This window comes from Balaenoptera physalus (genome assembly GCF_965194825.1).
Source record: "Balaenoptera physalus genome assembly, chromosome: 3".
In the NCBI taxonomy this organism is placed as follows: Eukaryota; Metazoa; Chordata; class Mammalia; order Artiodactyla; family Balaenopteridae; genus Balaenoptera; species Balaenoptera physalus.
This window is the reverse complement of record NC_138890.1, coordinates 17,874,352-17,900,070: the sequence shown is the minus strand read 5'-3', so window position 1 is coordinate 17,900,070 and position 25,719 is coordinate 17,874,352. Positions and strand designations below refer to the sequence as shown.

The window sequence follows — 25,719 nt, the reverse complement described above, 5'->3', positions numbered from 1 at the left end:
ACTAGAATATTTACCCTGTGACAGTCTCTTCAGCCAAATGTAGACAGTTGTCCAGTATTTGTCTGCTTTTGGTTTCTCTTCAATGCCTTCAGGTGGTTGTTTCTCATATTTTGTCCAGAGTTTGGTTCTCATCCACAGATGAATTGGTCTGATAGGAGCTATTCTTCTATTGTCAGAAGCTGGAAGCCCATGTATTACTTTTTAAGTATATAACAAAATATTCAGTGAGTCTAGGCAAGTTCATGAGATATTAAGAAATAACAAAATGATGGAATCCTAGAAATGCAGACCTGAAAGATATCAATCACCTAGACTTGTTGTTCTCATGAGTGTATGGTATCCTCCCCCTTCCCCAGGTTAAGTTTGGAGATGTGTGAGAGCCTTTTTGTTTCTCACAATGACTAAGGGAGGTGCTAGTGGCATTTAAGGGAAGGGATCAAGGTTGCTAATCATTTAAACATGCTCAAGACAGTCCTGCACAATGAAAGATGGCTCCATCCAAAATGCTAAAATGAGCCCATTTAGAAACACTGGTGGGACTTCCCTGGTGGCGCAGTGGTTAAGAATCTGCCTGCCAATGCAGGGGACAAGGGTTCAAGCCCTGGTCTGGGAAGATCCCACATGCTGCAGAGCAACTAAGCCTGTGCGCCACAACTACTGAGCCCAAGTGCCACAACTACTGAAGCCCTTGCGCCTAGAGCCCATGCTCCACAACAAGAGAAGCCCCCGCAACGAGAAGCCCGCGCACCGCAATTAGGAGTAGCCCCCACTCACCGTAACTAGAGAAAAGCCTGCGTGCAGCAATGAAGACCCAACGCAGCCAAAAATTAAGTAAGTAAGTAATTTAAAAAAAAAGAAACACTGGTAATCTAAACTGTATTTTAAAGATGTAAAATAAAACTCTGGGTTTCAGCAGGTAGCTTCATAAGAAGTATATCTGTCAAGTTTCTTTGGTTTCAAGCAACAGAAATGGACTTCGGCTCATGTACAAAGAAAATGGACAGGGGAGCTACCAAAGCATTGATAGTTACAGAACTAGGCTTGGAAAATGAGCATAAACCACGGAGGCCAGGCAACATTCTGGACTACAGTCAGGATCACACTAGAAAACCAGACTTGTGAGAACACTATTGCTATTGAAAAGTGGATGGTACAGCCTTACCACCACTCCCACACCCAGTAGACAGACTCTACTTTTGCTGAGCTCCTCCTCCTCCTTCCTCTACAAACTCAATGTTACTGCTGCCACCACAACCACCAGAGTGCACTCTACACTGTTCCTATTCCTTTACATTCCTAGCTTCTGACTCAAAGTCCAGGGTGAGTACAACTAAATGACCAAACTTGGATCACACACCTGTACTTGATGTATAAGGGAAGCTGTAAAATCAAGTATATGGTCATTTTAACCTCTCGAATGTGAAGTGGTCTCTCTTTCCTACTAAGACGGAAAAAGAGAAGAATTCCCCAAACACAGGAATATGGTTTAGATGTTATGCAGTCAAAAAATATCTGCTAGGGCTTCCCTGGTGGCGCAGTGGTTGAGAATCTGCCTGCCAATGCAGGGGACACGGGTTCGAGCCCTGGTTTGGGAAGATCCCACATGCCAAGGAGCAACTAAGCCTGTGAGCCACAACTACTGAGCCTGCGTGTCTGGAGCCTGTGCTCTGCAATAAGAGAGGCCATGAGTGATAGTGAGAGGACCGCGCACCGCGATGAAGAGTGGCCCCCGCTTGCCGCAACTAGAGGAGGACCTCACACAGAAACAAAGACCCAACACGGCCAAAAATAAAATAAATAAATTAATTAATTAATTTAAAAATATATATATATCTGCTGTATGCTAACTCTCTATTTACTTAAATTTCTAGTTCTGGGTCATGGCCTCCTTGAGAAGAGCTGCTTAGCTCTGCTGGGACCAGAACAGGTGACCTGGGTGTTTGGCACCAGGGTCACCCATGGGCTCAGAGATTCTGCCTCAGCCTAGCCTTTATTAGGCTTACGGACCATGCACTCTATAATCCAGAGATCACAGGAAAGGCCTTACAGAGAGAGGCCAGAGAACTATGTCAAATATGTTTGAATTGAAAGAATGAATGGGATGGTAGGAAAAGCAATCTTTCTATAGGACCCAATGAAAGGGCTTAATTATGAGCTGAATTATGTCCCTCCCACCCAATTCATATGTTTAAGTCCTAACCTCTAGTACCCTCAGAATATGGAGTTAAGGTCTTTAAAGAGGTAATTAAGTTAAAAGATGGTCTTTAGATTGGGCCCTAATTCAGTATGTCTGGTGTCCTTATAAGAGGAGATTAGGACACAGACAGGCACATGCACAGAGGTAAGACCATGTGAGGACACAGTGAGAATGCGGCCTTCTACAAGCCAAGCAGACACGCCTCAGAAGAAACCAAACCTGCCAACATCTTGATCTTAGACTTGTATCCTCTAGGACTGTGAGAAAATAAATTTCTTTTGCTTAAGCCTGTGACATTTTGTTACAGCAGCCTAAGCAGGCTTCTTGCTGCTGTAAGCAAAATACTCATGGCAACCCCATATTCTATCTTTACTTCCAGTCCCATTTCCCCGGGCCTTAGAACACTCCCACCAAAATGACATTCTTTTTCTTTTTAAATTTCATTAGCTTTTAAAAAAGTACACAGATTAAACATAAACACTTCAGAAAAATCTGAAAAAAAACTGAAAACAAAAAGAACAAAATATATATCACACTAAATCCTATTACAGACAGGTTTTATTCATGTTTTAAGAACATATTACAAAATTCATATCCAATTGCACATCCATGTGTTCTTTTGGCCATTTATTTAAACAAGAGGAAAACAGACACATGCTAAAGAATATGAAGAGCACAAAAGAGCACACAGTGATATGTTAGTAGCTCCATCCTATAGGTAACTGGTATCAAGTTTTTCTCCTTTCTTTCCAGAAATGTTTTGTGCAAGTACACATATGTATTTCTATTTTTAATGGAAAAATTCTGAATGTTTAACTCGTATCTTACAGATCTTGCCACATCTGCATATACAAACCTTATTGTTTTTAACAACTACATGATATATGCCATTGTACAGATACCAAAACTTATTTACCATTTCCTTAATTGATGGGTATTTAGATGGTTTCTGTTTTTTGCTGTCACATACAATGCACAATGACCATTCTCATGCAGATATCTCTGGGTATGTGTACATCTATATTTATAAGATAAACTGGTAGAGGCTGAACTATTGGCTCAAAGTATATGTGCATTTTTAATTCTGACAGATGTGGCAGATCGTACTTTCCCAAGATGACCACACCAATATACCTCCCATATCACATGCTCTTCTATAATGTGACACTGACACTTCTCCCACCAAGAAATGAGGTCTATGTTTCCTTCCTTTCAATCTGTGCAGGGGATTCTAGGTGCCGTGACCAGGAGAATCAGTGGAAGTAATGTTATGTGACTTCCGAGGAAAGAATATGCTTTCCACCTGGCTCACTTGATGTTCACCTTTGGAATCTGGCCACCATATTGTAAGCCCAAGACACACAAAGGGACTACAAGTGGATGTTTAATCCAACAGCCCTAGCTAAGGTCTCAGCCAGGAGCTGGCATCAACTACTATACATGTGAGTGAAAGACACTTCAGATGATTCTAGCCTCTAACCTTTGAGTCTTTCAGCTGAGACCCCAGGCTTTGTACAGGAGAGATAAGTTGTCTCTGCTGCCTGTCTGCATTCCTGACCCAGAGAAACTGTGAAAAATAATAAATGATTATTGTTTCATGCCCTTAAGTTCCTTATTGATATATCATATATATCCTCCCATGTTAAAAATACATTTAAATGTGATCATTTAAAATTACTTGATAATTAGAATACCAGGAGGAGAAGAAAAAGAGAATAAAATAAAAGGAATATTTGAAATAATAATGGCTGAGAATTTTCCAAAATTAGTGACAGACACCAAACCACAGATCCAGGAAGTCCAGAGAATGCCAAAAAGGATAAATACCAAAAATGCACACCTAAGCATATCATATTCAAATGCCAAAAACCAAAGATAAGGAGAAAACACGTTTACCCATACAAGAACAAGGATAAGAATTACAGTGGATTTTCTCATTAGAAACCACAAAAATAAGAAGAGAAATATTTAAAATATTTAAAGAAAATGCCAATCTACAATTCCATATTCAAGGAATTCAAAAGGGATGAGAAATAAACTTTCTCAAACAAGCAAAAACGTCATTACCAGCAGACCTGCCATGCAAGAAAATGAAGAACCAAGTTCTTCAGGGAGAAAAGAAAATAATGCAGGTCAGAAACGTGAATCTACATTAAGGAAGAGTGACAAAGAAGAAATAAGTCAAGGTATTTTCTTATTCTTAGTCGATCTAAAAGATAACTGTTTGCTTAAAGTAATAATAACAATGAATTGGGTGATTATAGCATATGATGAGTAAAATGACTGATAGTAATGCCATAAGGGATGGGTGGGAGGAATTGGGATTACTCTATTACAAGGTATTTGTAATACCTAGGAAGTAATATAGTATTATTCAAAGGTAGACTTAGATTAGTGGTAATTTATATTGCAAACTGCAGGACAACCATTAATTTAAAATAAAAAAGAAGTATTACTGATATGTAGAGACAGTACGAAGATTTGCGGTTGCCAGAAGTTTGGAGTGCGGCAGGGGAAGATGGTTGAATAGGTGAAGCAAAGGGAAATTTTTAGTGAAACTATTCTGTATGATATTGTAATGATGGATACATGACACAAGGCATTTTTGAAAACTCATAGAAGTTTACAACACAAAGAGTTAAACTTAATGTATGCAAATTTTAAAAAATCATTTAGGATGTTGGGGGGTCCCAGAATGGAACACAGAATCTGACACAATGATCTATATAATACAAATGTATGACAAAAACCAATGAAGGAGGTGGTGGAAAAGGTGCTGACCTTACTAACTTTGGAAATGAGTGGAGTCTGTAAGACAAAAGGAACTGCACATAAGTACTGTACTCTGGTTAATAAAGTAGTTTTCTGGGCAGTATGGATTAACAATTCAGATACTACTACACATGCAGACCGGAACTGAATGGTTAAAGTCAAAGGATGGCAGATGGTGGGAGCTAGGTTTCTCACTGTTGTTGGAATGGCAGGTTATAGGTAAGGAAGGGGAGCAGGCTAGAAAGATCCGTGTGGTAATAAATTAGAGTTGGAGACATTAGTATGAACTAATATGTAGCTTAACACAGACACAAGTGGTTACATATAGAAATATACACACACACATGGTTACATATAGAAATATTTATACACACACACAGAGGTTAGTATATACATATATTCCCTTGCTCTGTCAGCTGAGAGGATCTAAAAGCAAAGACACCCCAGTAGCAATGAGTAAACCTAAGGCCCACATCTTGCTTTCTAATACGATTCTCCAAGAAAAGAAACCAAGGCTACTAGAGAGATAGATGATTCTGGTACTGGGCCAGGGAATACACAAAATAAGCCTAGAGCACCTTACAGTACCAAAAGTAAGGAAGTACTCCAAAACCAAAACAAAAAACTACACAGTGATAGGGGTATGTCCAAGGGACAGAGGAACAAACTGAAAGAGCTCCCACTGGCCAAAGACGGAACAATTTGAGCAACAAAATAAAGCAGTACTAGATTATAACCCAAAATATAAAATAAGCATCTGTGAGTTTATACTGATATAAATGGGGGAGAAGCAACAATCCTTCATTTAGAATTCCAAATAATTTATGTAGATTCTCTGCCCTCAAGGAGATGGAGTGTAACTCTCTACTCCCTACCTGTGGGCTGCACATAGTGACTTCTTTCCAAAGAGGACAGTGTGGGAAGATGGAAAAAGAGAGGAAGTTTACCGTGGAGAAACCTGGCAAACACACTTCAGTCAGGTGATCAGGTCAATATCAACAGTGATGAGTCATGTTATTTAATATGTAGCTTTGATGATGTGATGAGAATTACACTTTACCTCCGCGGTCTTCCTCCCCAAAACCTATAACTTCAGCCTAACATTTAGAAAAACATCAGACAAATCACAATAGAGGAACATTCTACAGAACATCTAACCAATACTCCTCAAAACTGTTATGGTCATCAAAAATGAGGAAAGGCTGAGAAACTGAGAGCCAGGAGGAGCCTAAGGAAACATGACAGCTAAACATAATATGGTATCCTGGATGGGATCCTGCAACACAAAAAGGACTTTAGATAAAAACTAAAGAAATCTGAATAAAGTATGGACTTTAGTTAATGATAGTATATCAATACTGGCTCATTAATTACAACAAATGTTTCATAATAATGGAAGATGTTAGTAATAGGGAAAACTAGGTGCAGTGTATACGGTAATTATGGTACTATCTTTGCAATTTTTCTCTAAATCTAAAACTATCCTAAAAAACTAATTTAAAAAAAAAAAATAGTGACAATCACAAAAACAAATACTGATTTACTGCAAAAAAAAAGTTAATTGACAAACTATGACTATAAATCAATAAACGCCAAGTCCTATGTATCTTCTCCCCACAAGATAAATTATATGCTGCATGGAAATAGAAGAGTATAAGGAATATTTATAAAATCTGCAAATATCCTGTTTTTTCCAAAAATTGTTTATTTGCTATTTGATTTTTCTAACAGACAGCAGAGAGAAATTCACCTCTGAGGACTGTTAATGAGGAAAGAAGTTGATATTGAATATTACCACTGAACTGATTCAAATGGGGTAATGAGACCTGTGATTGGGTCACCTCGGGGTCTCTAAGAGACTTAATCAAAAGGGTTAGATACTGAATTAGTGGTCCACAAAAACCGGCTCTGAGTTGCAAACATACTTCTCTACATCTTCCTTTAGCTAAAATCAAGTCAGTCTCTCCAGCTTGGGAGTATGGGAAAGCTCAGACAGTGAAAGCTGGGTTTTGCTTTGCACTGCATTTTGCTGGTTTTATATTTTGGTTTCCTGAAACACCCATCTTCTTGTAATTAAAGAATCAAAGTAAAGTCTAGCCTAGTGAGGAGATATGTACCAAATTTGGCAGGTCCTAAAATAATGCTGCTGCTGCTGTTACTAATGGTAGTGACAGCCAGCATTTACTGAGATTTAATATGTACTGTGAGCTGTTCTTAGCACCTTACATATACTTTCTTAGAGCATGTTAACTGTATAGACTGTTTTGTCAGGGTTCAAAAGCCAGCTGTACTACCTTGATTAAGTTACTTGCTTCTCTGTGCCTCAGTTTCCTCATGTGTAAAATGCAGATATTAGCAGTCCGCTTGTAAGGATTAAATGAGGCATGTGTATTACTAACCACACTTACAAATGAGGAAATGAGGCACAGGGGGAGAAAATAATTTGCCCAGTCACATCTCTAGCCTGCATGTGAACTCATAAAATCAACTTCCAGAGTCCACATTTTTAACCTGTGGGCTACCACTACGTTTTAGAAAAGCAGCCAGCGACAAACAGAAGGAAAGGAAGCTGGTATTGGGGGCAAGATGGGACTTCCATGTGGAAATATTGCATAAGAGTTTGGGAATGACAGACTGGATCTTTAGGAAAAAGTTCAGGCCTGGGGAGAGAGATTTGAGAAAGATCCTCAGAAAAGTGAGGGTTAAGTAATGAAAACAGATCTCAAAAGGGGAAGACCAAAAAACAAGAGCCCAGGAGGGGAGTCTGAAATAGCAGGGAAAAAACAATCATAGAAGGAGATAGAGGCATCAGTCAGATAGACGAGAGGGACATTTGGACGGTTTAGCATCACAGTTGCACTAGACAGAGGAACTCCCAAGAAAGAGGGAGCCCTCTGTCCTCCCCAGTGCCAGTCTCAGAGCCCAGGCCACGTTGAACTCCTTCTGTGATGCCCATCAGGTATCAGTCCTGACCTTTAGTATTAGCTCAAAATAACTCCACTTCTTGAATCTCTTCCCTGAATCTTCTTGGACATTCATTCCTAAGATCAGGACCAAAAACTCCCTGAAGACAGAAATAACAACTTTCCTCTTTGTACCCCCAGTGCCCTACACAGTATCCTGTACGTTGTCATGCTCAACAAATATCTGTTGAGGGTGTCTCTTTTGGCCCTTCCATGGCTTTGCTCCAAGTGACACTATATCATCTGTGAAGATAAAGACTCCCTAATACTCCATACTCCTCACCAAGCACTTATCCTATCTGGAAGCCTATGTTCAGAGCTGACTCAATCTTTGGTCATGAAGTGACTTTGGGGTGAATTAAGAGTGACCTCTGTCTGGGGACAGAGGATGTGCATTCCTCAGCAACCCCTTGATAAGGCCAGGACCATGGGAAAGACCTATCAGGCTCTGGATTCTCAATAGTTTTCACTGGAAAGCAAAGTACCTGGACAAAGAATGGAAATATGTCCACCATCTCTGAACACAGAAGGCAATTCATTAAAAAGACAAAATTTACTTACTGTCATCTGAGCAGGCAGCAAATCCACAGCCATTCTTTCCTTCTTAGTTTTCCTGTCAAGGGAGTGCAGAGTGCTTGACAAGGTAGGTCTGCAGAGAGAAAAAGGTACTGTGAAGAACCCTGGTGTCAAGGGATGGCTTGGAGAAAGGAAGTTACAACCACCCATAATGTCCATCAGGTCCCTACAAAGCCACCCCACATAAATGATGCAAACCAAGTGTGTGCCTACTAAGCCAATGAAGTTCTAAGACAATTTGCCGACCTCCACCTCCTCCTTGTATTAACCATACTTCTAATTTCCATAAACTGATGCTTTAACATCCATCTGGGATCTGTTAGCGACATCTGAGCAAATTGTGACTCACCACAGATTTCTGGAGTCCTTAAGATAGCTTTAAACTACACAGTCAGACAGTCACAGCGAGTGTGAGATTCCTGGGCTCCCACTTTCAAACATAGCTAGCCAATCCTAAGCCCATTTGCCCTGCCTCACCCTTTCCTTCCTGAAGAAACCACAATAAAGGAACTTGCCCACATGTGCCCTCTCTTTCTCTGCGGAATGACCAACGCAGGCGCTCCTGAGTGGCTCCTTCCTGGAGTGCTGTGTTCTTCCTAGGGAACTCTCACACAATGCACGCCATATTGGTTGCCACTCCTAAACACGAATTCCACAGGTGCCACCTCTTGCAGCATCCACAGCTCCAAATAGTCCTTTGCTCTTCATATACAAACCCCAACAGGGAAAGCAAGGTAAGAGGAGCAGCCAGACAACTGTCAGAGAAGAGCCGTGGCCACAGCTGCCTACATTGGCCGCCTAAGTTTGCAGCGGGTTCTACAGGTATAGCACCTGGCATGAAAGCTCAACAAGCTGAGTATGCTGTGTAAACTCAGCCAGGGGATGGAAGCTGCTGTACAAGTATCATAGTTACTCTATGATGCACATCTTCTGCCCACCAGGAATCTTGCATGCTTTACATGTATTATTTAATCCTCACAACGACTCTAAAAAGTATTGCTACTCCGTATTACGGATGTGAGGAAGACTGAGAACCAGGGAGTCTAGTGACTTGTCCAAAGAAACAAAACTGGTAAGTAGTAGAGGCAAACAGTGATCATGGTCTGAGTCCAAGGCCCCAATTAAATGTAGCAAATTATCTGTTCACTCTGTGCCTCATTTTCTTCATCTGTAAAACGGGGACCTACCTGTTATCTGAGGATGAAATGAGTTAATTCATCCAAGGCGCCAGACTAGTGCCTGGCACACATAAAGTCTCCATAGGCATTAGCTATTGTTTTCATTGTCTGTTTCATTTAGAAGTCTCAGAAAAGCCAGCCACAAAAGACCCCCACTGACAGCAGTCCCGGGCCCGCCCCAGCTCACCTGGAAGGGGCGCTCCCTCCCCGCGAGTCTGTGGGGTAGGGGGGTGGGGAGGGAGGGGGCGACGCCCTCGAAGCACCGTGGCTCGGGCCTTGTAGACAGCCTCCAGACCCACCCGCCCGTGGCGTCTCCCTGGTGCCCCCGCGCGCGTCCCCGCCCGGCCCGCACACTTGCCAGCCTAGACGGTCACAGGCGCTGGCTCCGACCGCCACCCGAAAGAGGCAACCGGGAGATTCTCAGTCCCAGGCACGGTGCCCTAGCAGTGCCGGGATCACCCGCGCCCAAAGCCCCAAAAAGGCCGCGAGCCGTCCCCACCGCCCCGCGAACCCAGGAGAACTACGACTCCCGGCATGCCTCTGGCCCCGCGCCGACTACACTTCCCAGGGGGCGCCGCTGGCGCCGGCCACTTCCGAGAGGTGAAAGTTCTCGGCTCTGGGGAGCTCTTGGTCCCACGCTGTCCGCAGGGGCCGCTTTGCAAGGGAGCGTTCACGGGACGAATGAGGGGGTGGTCTGCTCCAAGAGCTCGTTGCCTAAATCAGCATGCTGACTTGTTTTGTTAGGCAGGCAAAAATTATTTGAATAAAAACCCTGAATTTTGACGCCTTTAAGATCAGTGCGTCATAGCTCCCACCAGCTAGTTTTGATTATTTTAAATTATTTTAATGTGTACCCAGCGGATAGTGTATGTATAGGTACGTTTAAGAATAATAAAATTAACACCCACATGCCCAACACTCTGCTTACAAAAGAGAACTTGATCAGAATTTTGGAAGACTTGTCCATGATGCTCCCCATTTTTCTAAATTTTGTTAAACATTCCCTTCATTAGCCTGATGAGTAGTAGGTCATATTGATACAAACCAGGGTTCTTGGCCTTCCCCAACCAATAGAAATTGACAAAAGGCCAGACAAGAAATTCAGGCAAGGCTTTATTGGGGCCCCTGCTGCAGCAGGGGGGAGCAAGAACAAGTAACAGGTTTCCTTGCTCACTTCCTGGGTGGGGGGAGGGGTAACTTGTTCGTTATATGGGGTGAGGGTAGGGGTGTGTCCAGGGGTCCAGCGGGAGGGGTGGCTTAGGTGGTTTGCCCACCCCTTAGTTGGTGTTGTGTGCAGGGGACATGGGCAGTACCCTGCTTTTGCTCTGGACTCTTCAAAAGTGGCAGTTGGGTTTTTTGGTCTCGTTATATCTTCTGTCCAGAATTTGTTCCAACTGCACATGCAAGCAGTTATTTTTAGTCCCATATAGTTTCTTTGTATTTTGTTGCTGGAGGAGAGGTGTGTCCAGGTGCAAGCATTGCAGCGCTACGGCAAAAGGTCCCAGTCCCAGTCTGTCTCAATATGTATGTGTCCCTAAAACAGTTAGTGTTTACTTTTGCAAGGTGTTTGATATTTATATAAACAGAATCTGCTATATGTTCCTCTGTGACTTACATGCTCAACATGAACACTTATTAGGTTCACCTATCTTGATGTATGAAAACTTCATTTTCACTGTTCTATGATTCCATTATTCATTCATTGAACAAAGAAAAGTATATTTAACACCTGTCTTGCGCCTGGCATTGTTGTAGGTGCTAGAAATAGACCAGTAAATAAACCTGGCAAAACCTCTGCATTCATGCAGCTTAAATTCTCATGGCAGAGAAAGAAGAAAAATAATAACAAAAATAACTCAGCCACAAAAAAGAATGAAATAATGCCATTTGCAGCAACATGGATAGACTTAGAGATTATTATACTAAGTGAAGTAAGTCAGGCAGAGAAAAACAAATACCATATGATATCATTTATATGTGGAATCTAAAAAATGATACAAATGAATTTATTTACAAAACAGAAACAGATTCACAGACACAGAAAACAAATTTATGGTTACCAAAGGGAAAAGGGGTGGAGGAGGGATAAATTAGAAGTTTGGGATTAGCAGATACAAACTACTATATATAAAATAAACAACAAGGTCCTACTGTATAACACAGGGAACTATATTCAATATTGTGTAATAAACTATAAGGGAAAATAATCTGAAAAAGAATATGTATAGCTGCATAGCTGAATCACTTTGCTGTACACCAGAAACTAACACAACATTGTAAATCAACTATACGTCAATGAAGTAAATAAATAAATAAATAAATAGTATGTGTTTGGAAAGTGATGAGTACTAACAAGAACAAGAAAGGGGAATAGGAACCTTGGTGGGAGAGGAATTTTACAATTTTACACAAAGTGATTATGAAACATTTGACCAGCAAGGTGACATTTGAAGAAGGACCTGCAGAAGATGAGAAGTGAGCCAAGCTAAATATCTGGGGTAAGGCTTTCTGATAGACTAACAAGCAGATGCCCTGAGGTGGGAGCATGCCTGGCCTGTTCAAGGAACAATAAGGAAAACAGAAATAAGGAGGGAAAGAGAAATAGGGGATCAGCGGCAAGAGGACTAGAATTTATAGGCTCTTATTTGTCATTATGTCACTGGATTTTACTCTCAAGAGAATGCCCTGGGCACTGGAGAGACATACTCTTATGTCCATTTTTTTTAGTGATCATGCTGACTGCTGTGCTGAGAATAAATTAAAAGTTCAAAGGAAGAAGTAGAGAGACTAGGACTAGTTACAAGGCTATTGTGGTAAATCTGTGAGAGAAAACAGCAGTTTGGACTGAGTAGAAGTTATGAGAAGTGGTTGGAAAAAGTAAAAATTCAAAATATGGAAAAGATGAGGATGTTAAGAACATTGGAATATAATGTTTTTCAACTATGAATTATATATATTCCTTTTAAATAGTCCTGGTAATATTACACTTTAAAAAAATATTCTTTATGTTCTGTTTTTCTGGTTATAAAAATTAAGAATTAGCTTATCTCTTGACTTCCTTTTGTTGACCTAAAACAAATAGACTGCCAGTTTTTTCTCCAGCAAAAATGTGTTTATTCAGGATTAGCACAGAATTGCAATTTGGGATCTGTAAACATGGTTGTGCAAGTCCTCAGCAAAAATGGAGAGGAGAACTTTTTTATAGAGGGGAAAACGAAGTTGAGAGGGCTATAAAGAAAGAGTCCATGGCTTTTTCATTGGCTGAGTCCTGACAGACTCTCATTGGCTGAGCTCCTTCCAAGAAAGAAGGGGAAGTCTTTCCTTTTCCTGTTGGGAGCTTCCTGTTGTAGGGGTGAGAGCACCCCCTTCTAGTCTCACATTTCTATTTAATTGAGGTTTCTGTTTATTAATTTCTTACACTTTATACTTTAAACCAAATGCAATTTTATTTTCTGTCCCATTTAAAATTTTAAAAAATATGAGCTAATAGGCCTATCTAATTTTAGTACTTCCATATTCCATTTTCTCTCTCAACTATGAATTTTGGCAATTTCCTTGAGTTTTATAATTTATATTTATTTGTAATTAAATTTATATTTAATCTGTTTCTCTATTGACCATGTCTATACCATCACTTCCTTAATTTTCTCTTTTGGTCTTGACATTTCTGGGTTTTTTAACATTGTCACAGCCTAGTTTTTATCTGCGTCCTCTCAGTTATTCCATGGGCCTCTTTTACTTAGTTTTCTGGAGATATCTGAGGCCAATTTGATTTTTCTTCTCTTGTAGGTAATCTTCTTCTGTTTATTTATTTCTCTACATTGACTTTTATAAATCCCCCCCCCCTTTATTTCCTGTATCTTTAAGTATTTCTATTTTTTTCCCCTGTATCTAGCAATTGGTTTTTTCCATTATTATTGTCTGGGACACAAAGAAAGGATAAGATTCTGTTCTATTTTTTTCTGCTTTCTTCATTGGCAACATATTAAACTGTTATTCTTGATGTCTGGCTTTCATGACAATGTGCAAACCTCACATTTAATTCTTTGTCCTTTCCTCCATTTTCTGGGAGGAATCTTCAAATTTATCTTCCAAGCTTACAGAATCCAATTTATAAAGTGACTATCCTTCCACTTTCTCTTTCTAATGTAGTTTATTCTTTTAAAAGAAATGACCATCTACTTTGTTTAAAAAATGTCTGCACTGCATACGATATCCATGAAATAGTAAGAAACCCAATATCCTGACCCAGCAGGTTCCTTGGGTCCATTGTGGTGTAACTGAAGGTGGACTATTTTTTCCCTTCCTTCCTCCCTCCCTTCCTCCCTTCTTCCCTTCCGTTTCTGTACAATGGGGAAATAAAAAGAATAATTTTAGAAAAGGAAAAATGGGAATTGTTCCCAACTATTCAAAATTTGAAAGGCTAAATTGAAGTATATGCATAGTGTTTAAAATTAAATTACAGCTCCTCTTCCATCTTATTCTCTTAATCAGCTGATGATCTTAACAACATCCATCCCTGTGTACATGTGGAATTGAGGCTGATGGACTGGCTAGATTGGGGGGACACAAGGGTGTATATTGTTTAAAATGCCATCCAGATACTACTGCAAACCTGAGTGATAGAAACATGCAGTAAGTTATTTATATCTTCCTGTCCTGTATGAACTCTTAGAAGTTTAAAGGATTTTTGTACAAACACATTTAAGAATGATTGCAAATATTTGTTTAGAAAAAATAATCCCACTGACCTAGTGAAGAAATGTGCAGGCTGGATGGTATTGAAAAACAGGAATCCAAGGTGTAATTCTATCCTGGTCTTTCCATCACAACTTTTATGGGGTGAGTCATGAAAACCTACAATTTTTTATTGTGTATAATCTATTTGCTTGAAAGAAACTGAAGCTTTGCTAGCTTGTTTTCCTTTGCCCATATCTTGCTACTGAAGCAGAGATCACAAAGCAAATGTTGGAGGACTGGCAGCTTTTAGACTTCTTGCCACAGGCATGACAAGGGTTTGCTCTGTTACAGAAACAACAAACTTTTTTGGATATGGCACATAATAAGCACTTAAAGAATATTGTTGGAATAAAGAGAAATAAAAATCAGGTAGAAATTCTGTGGAAATTGGATAACAAAAATGTTTCTTCAGGTAATTCTTGGAGGTGAGGTAGCGATGGTGGTATAATCTAAAACTCCCATCATATCCTTTAAAAAAACAATAAAGGATATGCAACAGAAAAGAGAAGAGGTAGTGGTGTTCCTAAAATTGATATAAAACCACTACCAGAAAGAGAAAGTACAGCCTATGTGTGAAAATATGCAAAAGTTTACGGTATATAAGAGAACTATATATAAGTAAGTGCTTAAAAGTACATGCAGGATATATAAACAACTTCCATAGCTCAATAACAACAACAACAAAACAATGCAATTCAAAAATGGGCCAGGGACTTCCCTGGTGGTCCAGTGGGTAAGACTCTGCGCTCCTAATGCAGGGGGCCTGGGTTCCGTCCCTGGTCAGGGAACTAGATCCCGCATGCATGCTGCAACTAAGAGTTCGCATGCCGCAACTAAGAAGACCACATGCTGCAACTAAAAAATATCCTGCATGCTGCAACGAAGATCCTGTGTGCCGCAACTAAGACCCAGCACAGTCATAATTAATTAATTAATTAATTTAAATAATTAAATGGTTAAAAAAACCAAAAAACAAAAATGGGCTAAGGTTTCAAATAGACAGCTCTCCACATAAGATATACAAATGGCCAATAAGCATATTAAAAGATGCTCAATATCCCTAGTCATTAGAGAAACACAAATCATAACCACAATGAGATACCACTTCACACCTGTTAGAATGGCTATTATATATAAAAAAAAAAATAGCAAGTGTTAACAAGTGTTGGTGAAGATGTAGAAGAATCCACATTCAAACTACAACCCTTGTACATTGCTGATGAGAATGTAAAATGCTGCAGCCGCTGTGGAAAACAGTTTGACAGTGTCTTATAAAGGTTAATATCCACTTCTCAAATGACGATGCAATCCCACACTCTTAGGTATTTACCTGAGGAGAAACTTAATGTTCACACAAAAACCTGTATGCAATTGTTTGTAGCAGCTTTATTCATAACTTCCAAAAATCGGAAATAACCCAAATGTTCCTCAAGTGGAGAATGGATAAACAAACTGTGGTACATTCACATAATGGAATACCACTCAGCAATTAAAAGGTGCAAAATACTGATACAACAACATGGGGGAATCTCAAATGTACTAGCCTAAGAAAAAGCAGCCAGACATACGATACTCTATAAAGGCAAAACTATAGGGAAAGTAATTGAAAGCACGGAGTCAAACAGATACTTGTATGCCAGTGTTCACGGCAGCATTATTTACAATAGCCAAAAGGTGGAAGCAACTCAAATGTCCATTGACAGATGAATGGATAAACAAAATGTGGTCTATACATACAATGGAATTTTATTCAGCCTTAAAAAAAGGAAGGAAATTCTGATAACATGCTACAACGTGGATGAAACTTTAAGACATTACCCTAAGTGAAATCAGCCAAACACAAAAAGAAATATATTGTATGATTCCACTTATATGAACTAGCTAGAAAAGGCAAATTCTTGGAGACAGAACATTGAATAGAGGTTACCAAGGCCTGGGGGAAGGGGAAAATGGAGAGTTACTCCTTAATGAGTACAGAGTTTCTGTTTGAGATGATGAAAAAGTTCTAGAAATAGATTTTGGTGATGGTTACACCCACATTGTGAATGCACTCAATGCTACTGTACACTTTAAAATGGTTAAATGATACATTTTAAGCTATAAATATTTTACAAAAAAATTTTTAAGTACATGCAGGATGCAAGGAGGCATTAGTGGGAAGGTAATGCTTCGGGGGAAGATTGTTAACAGAAAATAGAGGTGTGGAAACCATGTTTCAAGGGGGAAAGTAGCAAGAGGAGGAAATATAAGATACTGCAAAAGAAAAAGAGAAAATCCCCCCACTTATTTTTGACCCCACAATTCTTCTCCCCAACCCTCAAGTCATCTAGTTAATAAATCATACTTTGCTACACAGAAAGTAGGTGTACTTGAATTACAAATCTTGGACACAATTCCAAGCTTGTTGTGACAGAAAGGACACAGATACCAGCTTGCAGGGAATCTCAGAGGCCAAGTCTGCGACAATTTCAGCCTCAAAATAAATAATGATATTAGCAGATTACAGTCCATTGAATAAAATAAGAAACTGTGCTTCCAGAGTCATAGAAACAAATAGAAGATAAAACTCTTCCCTAAAGTAGAAAGCCAATTAATAAGTGTAGAAGGAATGATGGAATCAGAAAATTTCCATTTGGAAACCATTATAATAACAATTGATTACAGCAAGTGCCATCAATAGATGCTAAAACTAGTGAAGGGGAGTCTGACCAGTAAAAATATATATGCATACACTCTAGGATTTCCTCTCAAGATACTAAAGATTACGATGAGAAAAACGGTAACTTTACAGTGGGAAATTAGGCAGATACCACCTTAACCAACAGAGCAATGTTAAATTTCCCAGGAATAGGTTAACTCAACATCACAAGACTCCTAATGTGATAATATAATGTACTGAGACGAATACAATATTACTTTCGTGACTTTCTTACCAAAAAGCAAAATCTAATCATGAGGAAACATTTGACAAATTCAATGGAGCGACAGCTGAGAAATAAAATGATCTATTCATTTCACAGATCTCTTCATGAGAAAACATCTGTTTGATAATGCAACCCAAAGTGCTTGAAAAGATGAATATTTTAAATAATTTAATCACTTTGAACACTGTAAATATATCAGGCATGTCAATTATCACAAAAATTAAAGTATATTTTGCTTTTTCAGGCTGCTTTGAAAATGTTCTATTAAGAAGCTATGAAAATGGACATTTTTCTCTTCTGCCTAGATTCTGAACAAGTCTCTGAGAGTAAGAGAAATTAGGCAAAGAAAAACCTATCGACAGCTTAATGATGATTGTTACTCCTTTGCCTTGTTCTCTTATGATGCACATGTTTTGGTTTACTACATTTCCTTACTTGTGATAGGAACCAATATTCTCTTCCTCTGGTGATCTAGGGAGATGAATGAGAAGGGGAAGGTGTAGACAGGAGGGAGATGTTGATGGTTCTGTTAATGAGACACATTTAAATTTAACAGTGGCCTGAAGAATGTTAATCACTTTGGGATAGCCCTTGGTACAACATCTGAGGTCATTACATCTTAAACTTTACCCTAAACTTTATCCTTAAACTATTTGTTCCTTAAACTTTATCTTAAACTACATGTTCACTTTATCCAGGGTGATCAGGCATGAAGATGTCTGCTTTATTCTCTCTCAAATCACCCAGTACAGTGTTGGACCAAAAATTTATACTTAATTTTTACGGACATACACACTGGCCATCATTCTAGCTGGCCTGGGCAGCCTCTTCTTGACAAGGGAGCCTCTTTCAGGCATCAAGCAAGCTGAGGAACTCTCTGCTCCTTCCCAAGTCATTTCCTTGCCTCACACCCTGAGGTAATTACCATCCAGAATTTTGTGTTTATGTGGTAGCTAGTCACGAAATATGGTCACCCAATGAACTATGCCCCCTGGTATTAATGCCCTTCTATAATCTTCTCCCCTTGAATCTGGGCCAAATCTGTGAATCATTTTTGATCAATAATATTCAGCAGAATTTATGTTGTGACTTCCAAAACTGAGTTATAATATTTGCCACTTCTACCTAGGTCTCTCAGAATGCTTGCTCTAGGGACACTCCCTCTCAGAAACAAGCCACCTTTCTGTGAGAAGCCCAAGCCACACAGAAGCCCAACCATGCTCCCACCTGGCAGTCATCAACAACGGCCCGCCATGTTGGGTATCAAGCCCAGTTGTGCCTTTAGCCCCAGCTGCCACTTGAACGCAAACACATTAGACACTCTAAGTAAGAATTGCCCAGCTGAGCCCAAACGTGGAACCAATACAGATATTAATAACTTGTTTTTTAAGCCAGTAAATTTTGGGGAGAGTTGTTACACAGTAGTGGATAATATGGAACATGAACAACGAAATGGAGTTACTTATGTCAAAGGGATCTAAAATGGAGCCAGGAGGCCATTAAGGAAGTAGAACTTACACACATCCACCCCCAGATGCAATATAAACTTTTGACACAGCCATCCTGAGACCATCTGGAACTTTTTTTTTTAATGGAACTTGTTTTCTTTTCTCCCTAGAGACCACAGCTTAGCAACCAATCTGCTGTTCCCAAGTGACTGAATGCCACCAATCGTAGTTCTGTAAAAATAACGTGTATATAATGCTACTGGGATGTTTTTGTCTGTTGCTTTTATAAACCCTAGCCATTTTTTATTTCCCTCGGAACATATTTGAGTTGCTGCTAGAATCTGTGCCTCTCGAGTTGCAATTCTTAGGACCTCAAACAAACTCTTTTTTCTTATTTGCAGTCTTCTGCATTGGGGGTTGACAATAACTAAAATACCATCTCATCCAATCACTTGCTGTTTTTTATGATCTTCACCACATGTACATATCACTTAGTATAAACTTAATTTTGCAAAAAATGATATACCACATGTAGTTTCCTATGACTTTAGAATTCAGCATGTTTTACAATTCATCAAAGTTTTGTATATAGCTTTGGTTCATCAATTTTCATTGCTGTTTACTGTGTTAATACTCTAAAATGTATCCATTCTCCTACTAATGGACATTCAGACTACTTCCAAATATTTGCTATTATGATCAGTATAAATGTCTTTACACATAATTCTTGGTGCTCATCTGCAAACATTTATCTAGCATGTATAGGTGCCTGTGTATTACAACAAGCAGGTGTTCAACTTTGCAAGATGTCATGACCTGTATCAATTTATACTCCCACTAGTAGAGTATGAATGCCAGTTATTCCACATACATTCCAAAACTCAGTATTGTCATACATCTTATATTTGCTCATGTGTACTTTAAGATCATGCCTGTGGTCCTAATTTACATTTTTAAACTAATGAAGTTAAGCATCTTTTCATGTTTTTGGAAATTTGTATTTCCTCTTCTGTGAAATATGTAGTCATGTATTCAGATCACTTTTTTCTATTAAGTTTTTCTTTTTAATTGATCCATACAAATTATTCAAAATTTCCAGAAAACATATTGGGCATGCTGTGGAAAGATTTCCTTCTGTTTTGTGTCTTGATTTTTCCTTTTTGGTATATTTTGATAAGCATAAGTTCCTTATTTCAATGTGAGCAAATAATATAAACATTTTATATAGCTTATTTGTATCCTATTTAAAAAATTCTTCCCTATCTTGTGGTCATAAAGTTATTCCTTACATATTTTTCCAAAATCATATAACTCTTGATATGGTGAGGGTAGGCATCCATTTTTTTTTTTCTATGTGCATGAACCATTTCTGCTTCTTAGAACCATTATTGGGTAGTTCATTCTTTCCCCATACTCGTCATGTCATGAATACTTCTAACCTTTTATCATTTTTTTCAGCAGGTTTTTTGGTAAATACCTTTTTATCTGGTTAGAAAGTTCCTTTCTACTGCTGCTTGGCTAAAAGTTTTTATCATGAGTAGGTACTGAGAATTTTGGGTTTTTTCCTACATGTATTGAGATGAACATATGGACTTCTGTTAATATTAAGGTAGTGCACAGCATCTGTAAGTTTCCTAATGTTAAAATAACCCATGCATTCCCATGAAAAATCTGTATTTATCATGTGTTAACTATGTTTAGGTACTTTGGTTTACATTTGCTAATGCTTTGTTTAGGATTTTTACATTTCTGCTGATAGATGATATTGGCCTGCAATTTTTCTGTCTTGTATTTTCCTTGTCTGATTTTGGTGCTGGGTTATATTAGAATCATCATGCTTATAGATTATCTCCTCTGAAAGATCCTGCAAAAGACTTAATCTGTTACAGTCAAGTTTGATAGACCTCGCCTTAAAAATAACTAGGCTTAATATTTTGTGTGATTTTATTTAGATTTAATTCTTTGATGATTTTAGGACTATTGATACTTAGGGAATGCTGTGGTCTGAATGTTTGTGTCCCCTCAAAATTTATGTTGAAATTCAACCCCAAAGGTGATGATGGTATTAGGAAGTGGGTCATTGGGTGATGATGATCATGAGGGTACCTCCCTCATGAATAGATCAATGACCTTATAAAAGAGGCCCCTGACAGCTCCCTCACCATGTGAGGACACAGTGAGAAGTCACCAGAAATGAACCAGGAAGAAGGTTAACGACAATACAGCCATGCTGGTGCCTTGATCTTGGACTTCCCAGCCATAATCACGAGAAATAAATTTCTGTTGCTTATAAGCTACCCAGTCTCTGGTATTTTGGTATAGCACTCCAAACTAAGATAGGGAAGTTATGTGTTTCCTAGGAATTTTCCTTAGGTAATTAGAGAATTTAAAAGAATGGTTGTTGGGAAAGAGACATTGCGGGTAGAGTACTAAATGACCCAGAAGAGTTTGTTCCTCACAAGTCTGAAACAGTGAGACTGATCAGTCCCAGGAGGCAAAGCTGAATTCACTGATTTTTGCTTTGCTTAATCTCCACTCCAAATAATAACATTTTGGAATTTTTGTTTTGTTTTGTTTTAGCACCTTGGCAAATAGAAAAAAACTAACAGTTTTTAAAATGAAATGAGTATTCCTGTCCTTAACTGCTTGTCTACTCCTGATAAAATTGGCAAAACTGGATGTTAACCTCTGAACTTCTGTGAAGCTCAACAATTTTAGTATGACTTGTTTTTAGCTTGCTCAAATTATTGTTCACATTTTAGAAATGCTTTACTGGGATAAATAACTTGTTAAGGGACATAGCCCATTTTTTGGAGGAAAAAGCATCTGAACTTAGAGCCTGAATTTTTGTCTAGTGGCCCTGAGACTGTGGGAGGGAGAGAGGATCATCTGATGGAGGTGAAGGTAGAATGTAAGAGTGAAAGTTATCCTGTTCACTTGACCTCCTAGGAGGACAACCCAAGTTCCATGTTGTTCCTGGGCCTTACTCGTGGCTGGTAACCAGAGTACTCAAGGAAGCAGGCACAACCTGGGGGCCAAGAGTCATACTCCCTATGGCTACATTGCAAGATGACTTTTAACAACATTTATCAGTAAATTAACTTGCAAAAGCAGTAGTTATCTAAACAACCTCTAATTCTCAACTTAATACAGCAAAGGTAATCACCTTATGAGAAAAACAAGTGAAATACCATGCCTTGTGTGATTTGAAATCATGTGACTTTAGATCTGATTCAGAGTTTGGAATAGTTGGGGAGAAAACTCACAGGACTTGCACCTGTGGTTTACAGAGTGATTCTATTTTCAGGTGAATGGCTTAGGAAGCAGGGGAGAAATAACTCAAAAGTTTTAACAACCACCAAGTACAGAAGTTGCTTTTAAACTCCTACAAAAACAAATTTTAGTGACAGTGAGGTAGCTCCAGGTCACCTGCTTACATTTCCTTTCCAACACATTCTTCTTAGTACAACTGGCTTGAGTAACACTCAATTGCAGTTTCAAAAAAATAGAATCCTAGATTAATCTGAAGTCTGGATTTTATGGCTGCACTTTTCCATAAATCAACATGCTTCCCAGTGATGCCTGTGAAAGCTGGTGGCTGTTTTCATACATCACTAGAAAGAAAATAAAATACTAACCCTTTGATCTGACAAATTTTCTATTTTATAGTCAGTAATAACTTAAGAATATATGAAAAAAACTTCTTATAGAAGCTTTCCTAATATTCCTAAGGTTATCTTGCATCATAAAGTCTCTGATGTTTGATGAGGTCTAAATTCTGAAGTTTAATGCACAATTAACTAATCTTCATGATTTTCTCCCCAAGATGAATTCTTTGATATTTCATGTGGAATTAACTTCAGTTGGAAGGTTTTTCCCCATGCGTTTGACTTATAGTTTTTCTCCAGTATGAGTCCTCTGATGATTTGTAAGGGATGAGCTCTGACTGAAAGCTTTCCCACATTCTTTACATTTATAAGGCTTTTCTCCTGTATGAATTCTCATATGTGTCATAAGGGATGAACTCTGTCTAAAGGCTTTCCCACATACTTTACAGTTATATGGTTTCTCTCCAGTATGAATTCTCTGGTGCTGAATGAGAGCTGAGCTTTGGTTGAAGGCTTTTTCACAGTCATTACATTTATAAGGTTTCTCTCCAGTATGAATTTTTCGATGAGTATTAACTGCTGAGTGGGAACTGAAGGCTTTTCCACATTCCTTACAGTTATATGGTTTCTCTCCAGTATGGATTCTGTTGTGTATATTAAGCCGTGAAATCCAGGAGAAAGCTTTCCCACATTCATTACATTTGTAAGGTTTTTCTCCAGTATGAATTCTTTGATGTTGTATAAGAGCTGAGCTTTGGCTGAAGGCTTTCCCACATTCTTTACAGGCATACGGTTTCTCACCAGTGTGAATTCTCTGATGTATAATAAGAGCTGAGTGGTAACTAAATACTTTTCCACACTCATTACAATTAAAGGGTTTCTCTCCAGTATGAATTCTATGGTGTCTACTTAGCCGCGATATTGAAGTAAAGGCTTTCCCACACTGACTACATTCATACGGTTTCTCTCCAGTATGAATTCTATGATGCTGAATAAGAGATGAGCACTGGCTAAAGGCTCTCCCACATTCATTACACTTATAGGGCTTTTCTCCAGTATGAATTCGCTGGTGATTATTAAGGGATGAACTACCTTTAAATGTTTTTCCACATTCATTACATTTATAGGGTCTCTCTCCAGTATGCATTCTCTGATGTCCAATGAGAGATGTAGTGAAACTGAAGGCTTTTCCACATTCACTACATATATAAGGCTTCTCTCCAGTATGAACTCTCAGGTGCTGAGTTAGAGATGAGCTTTGGCTAAAAGCTTTCCTACATTCCTTACATTTATAGAGCTTCTCTCCAGTATGGATTCTCTGATGTTTACTCAGAGAAGAACTGTGGAGGAAGATTTTCCCGCAGATACTACACTTGTAACACTTACGCACTGTGTTGATTCCCAGCTGTTTAAATAGAATTGAATACTGCTGTGAACAGGGTTTCCTTCCTCTGGAAACAATTCTGGGTTTTCTAATAAGTGATAATTTTAGATCAAAATTTTTCCCAAGGTCAATACCTGTAAAGTTCTTCTCCTTCATACAGGTTTTCTTGATGGTAACTAAGACTTCCCTCAAAGGTCTGTTCTTTTTGCCTTGCTGATTCTCTAGTTTTTCCTCATTTATGTAGATTTCTCCCAACTTGAAGTCAAAAGGACCATCACCTATGAGTTGATTCATTACTTCCTGATTTTCTTCTTCAGAAACTGTGGTTTCAAACAAGCTCTCCCATCCTAAAATAAATGAAACATGTAAGTCTCTCGTGCACTGAGAATAAAGAAAAATGACATCAACATATACAAGGATGGCTAACAAACGTATCCTGGGAGTCCTTAGAAAAGGATGAAAAAAGAAGAGCAAGAGAAAGAAGCCGGATGGAAGATGTGCCTGGGTGGGAAAGGGTCTTAAGAAACCTATGTGTGGGCAGGCTAAGGAACTGAGAGGGCAGCTCTTCCAGTAGAGCCAGGCCTGATCTAGTAACAAAGCAGAGGTCAGCACGGTATACAGCATTTCTGTGTACAGCAGGTTGTACTGTTATTCAGCTTCATCTCCCAGGTCAGCCACCAGTGTACTCAAGCCAAATCCAAGAGAAAACTGCAGAGGGGCTACAAACAAAAAGTGGAAGAAGCACTGCCCTTAAAAGGCTCTTTGAAACACCAGACCTCAGCTACTGAACTTCTGGGACTCATTTGAGTGCTGTGCATAATGTTGTAATGAACTTCACTGACTCAATCAGACAGTATCTACTGAGTATCCACTATGTATTACCATGCAAAGGTCAAGACTCAAGGTTAACGGGGAACATGCCAGATAAGAGTCCAATTTTCACAAGGTTTACATTCTAGTAGCCAACACTGACAATAACCAAGTAACCAAATAAAGTATTGGGAGTAATGAGAACTGTAAGAAAATAAACAAAAACAAGGCAATGTGTAGTATGAGTGAACAACCTGATATTTTAAACTGGGTGATGAGGAAATAAAATTAAGCATGAGATCTAAATAACACACAAGGGCTGGCCATGAAAAAATGTGGGTATAAAGATGATTCCACCCAGAAAGAAGAGCCATTACAAAGGCACTAAGGCAGGAGTAAGCTTCGTGTGTTTGCAGATAAAGAACCAGGGTGGCCTAGGCAAGAAGGAACTGGGGGAGAGTGCTACAAGGGGAGGAAATGAGGTGGGCAGGGGCCACATCATGTGGCATCTTGTAAGATATAGGAATGTGTTTGGAATTTCTTCTAAGGATCACTGGGGGATGGTTGTGTGACAAATGGGCTGTAATTGGGGGCAGAGGAAAACAGAACAAAGACAGGTATAGAGCAGCCAATTAGGAGGCTGCCGCAGTCTTCCTGGAGGAAGGTGATGGCAGTCTGCACTGGCACGGTCGTAGAATCAGGCACACTGGGATATTTTAAAGGCAGAGATGACAGGTATGTTCACCTATGAATAGGGGATACAGAATAAGTGAGAACACTCAAGAATGAGGACACCTAGCTTTTGGCTTGGGGAACCCAATGGAGATGGGTGCCATACAGGAAATACTGGGAGAAGACTACATTTTTGAAAATGATTTTCTGTCTACCTTTTTGATCACTTAGGATACAGTGCAAGAAATGGGATCACTGATTCAAAAGAAATGAATGTACCTTATGGAAGAGCTTTCATTTTCTTAACTAAAAAGGAAATGTATAATCATTGTAAGAAAAATTAAGAAAATACAGAAAACTAAAAATGAAAATACAGTTCACCCATAAACACATCATACAAAATAATCACTGCTATATGTGGAATTCAGCTCACCAAAATTTTTCTGT

General features: G+C 39.0%; 1 protein-coding gene across 8 annotated transcripts in view; it reads right to left on the bottom strand.

The window, feature by feature from the left end:
* LOC309656720 (zinc finger protein 879-like) overlaps positions 1–25,719 on the bottom strand; it is a 55,832-nt gene that overhangs the window by 20,201 nt on the left and 9,912 nt on the right. For 3 of the 8 annotated variants that reach the window (XM_082453500.1, XM_082453504.1, XM_082453501.1), the window contains one exon: positions 13,379–24,137. In XM_082453500.1, coding sequence (XP_082309626.1) covers positions 22,690–24,137 — 1,448 coding nt within the window. In that variant the 3' untranslated portion in view covers positions 13,379–22,689. Of the gene's footprint in view, positions 1–14; positions 198–8,493; positions 8,710–9,695; positions 9,824–9,873; positions 24,138–25,719 lie in introns of those variants that run through there. The other 5 variants (XM_082453502.1, XM_082453503.1, XM_082453505.1 and 2 more) reach the window with 5 other exon arrangements.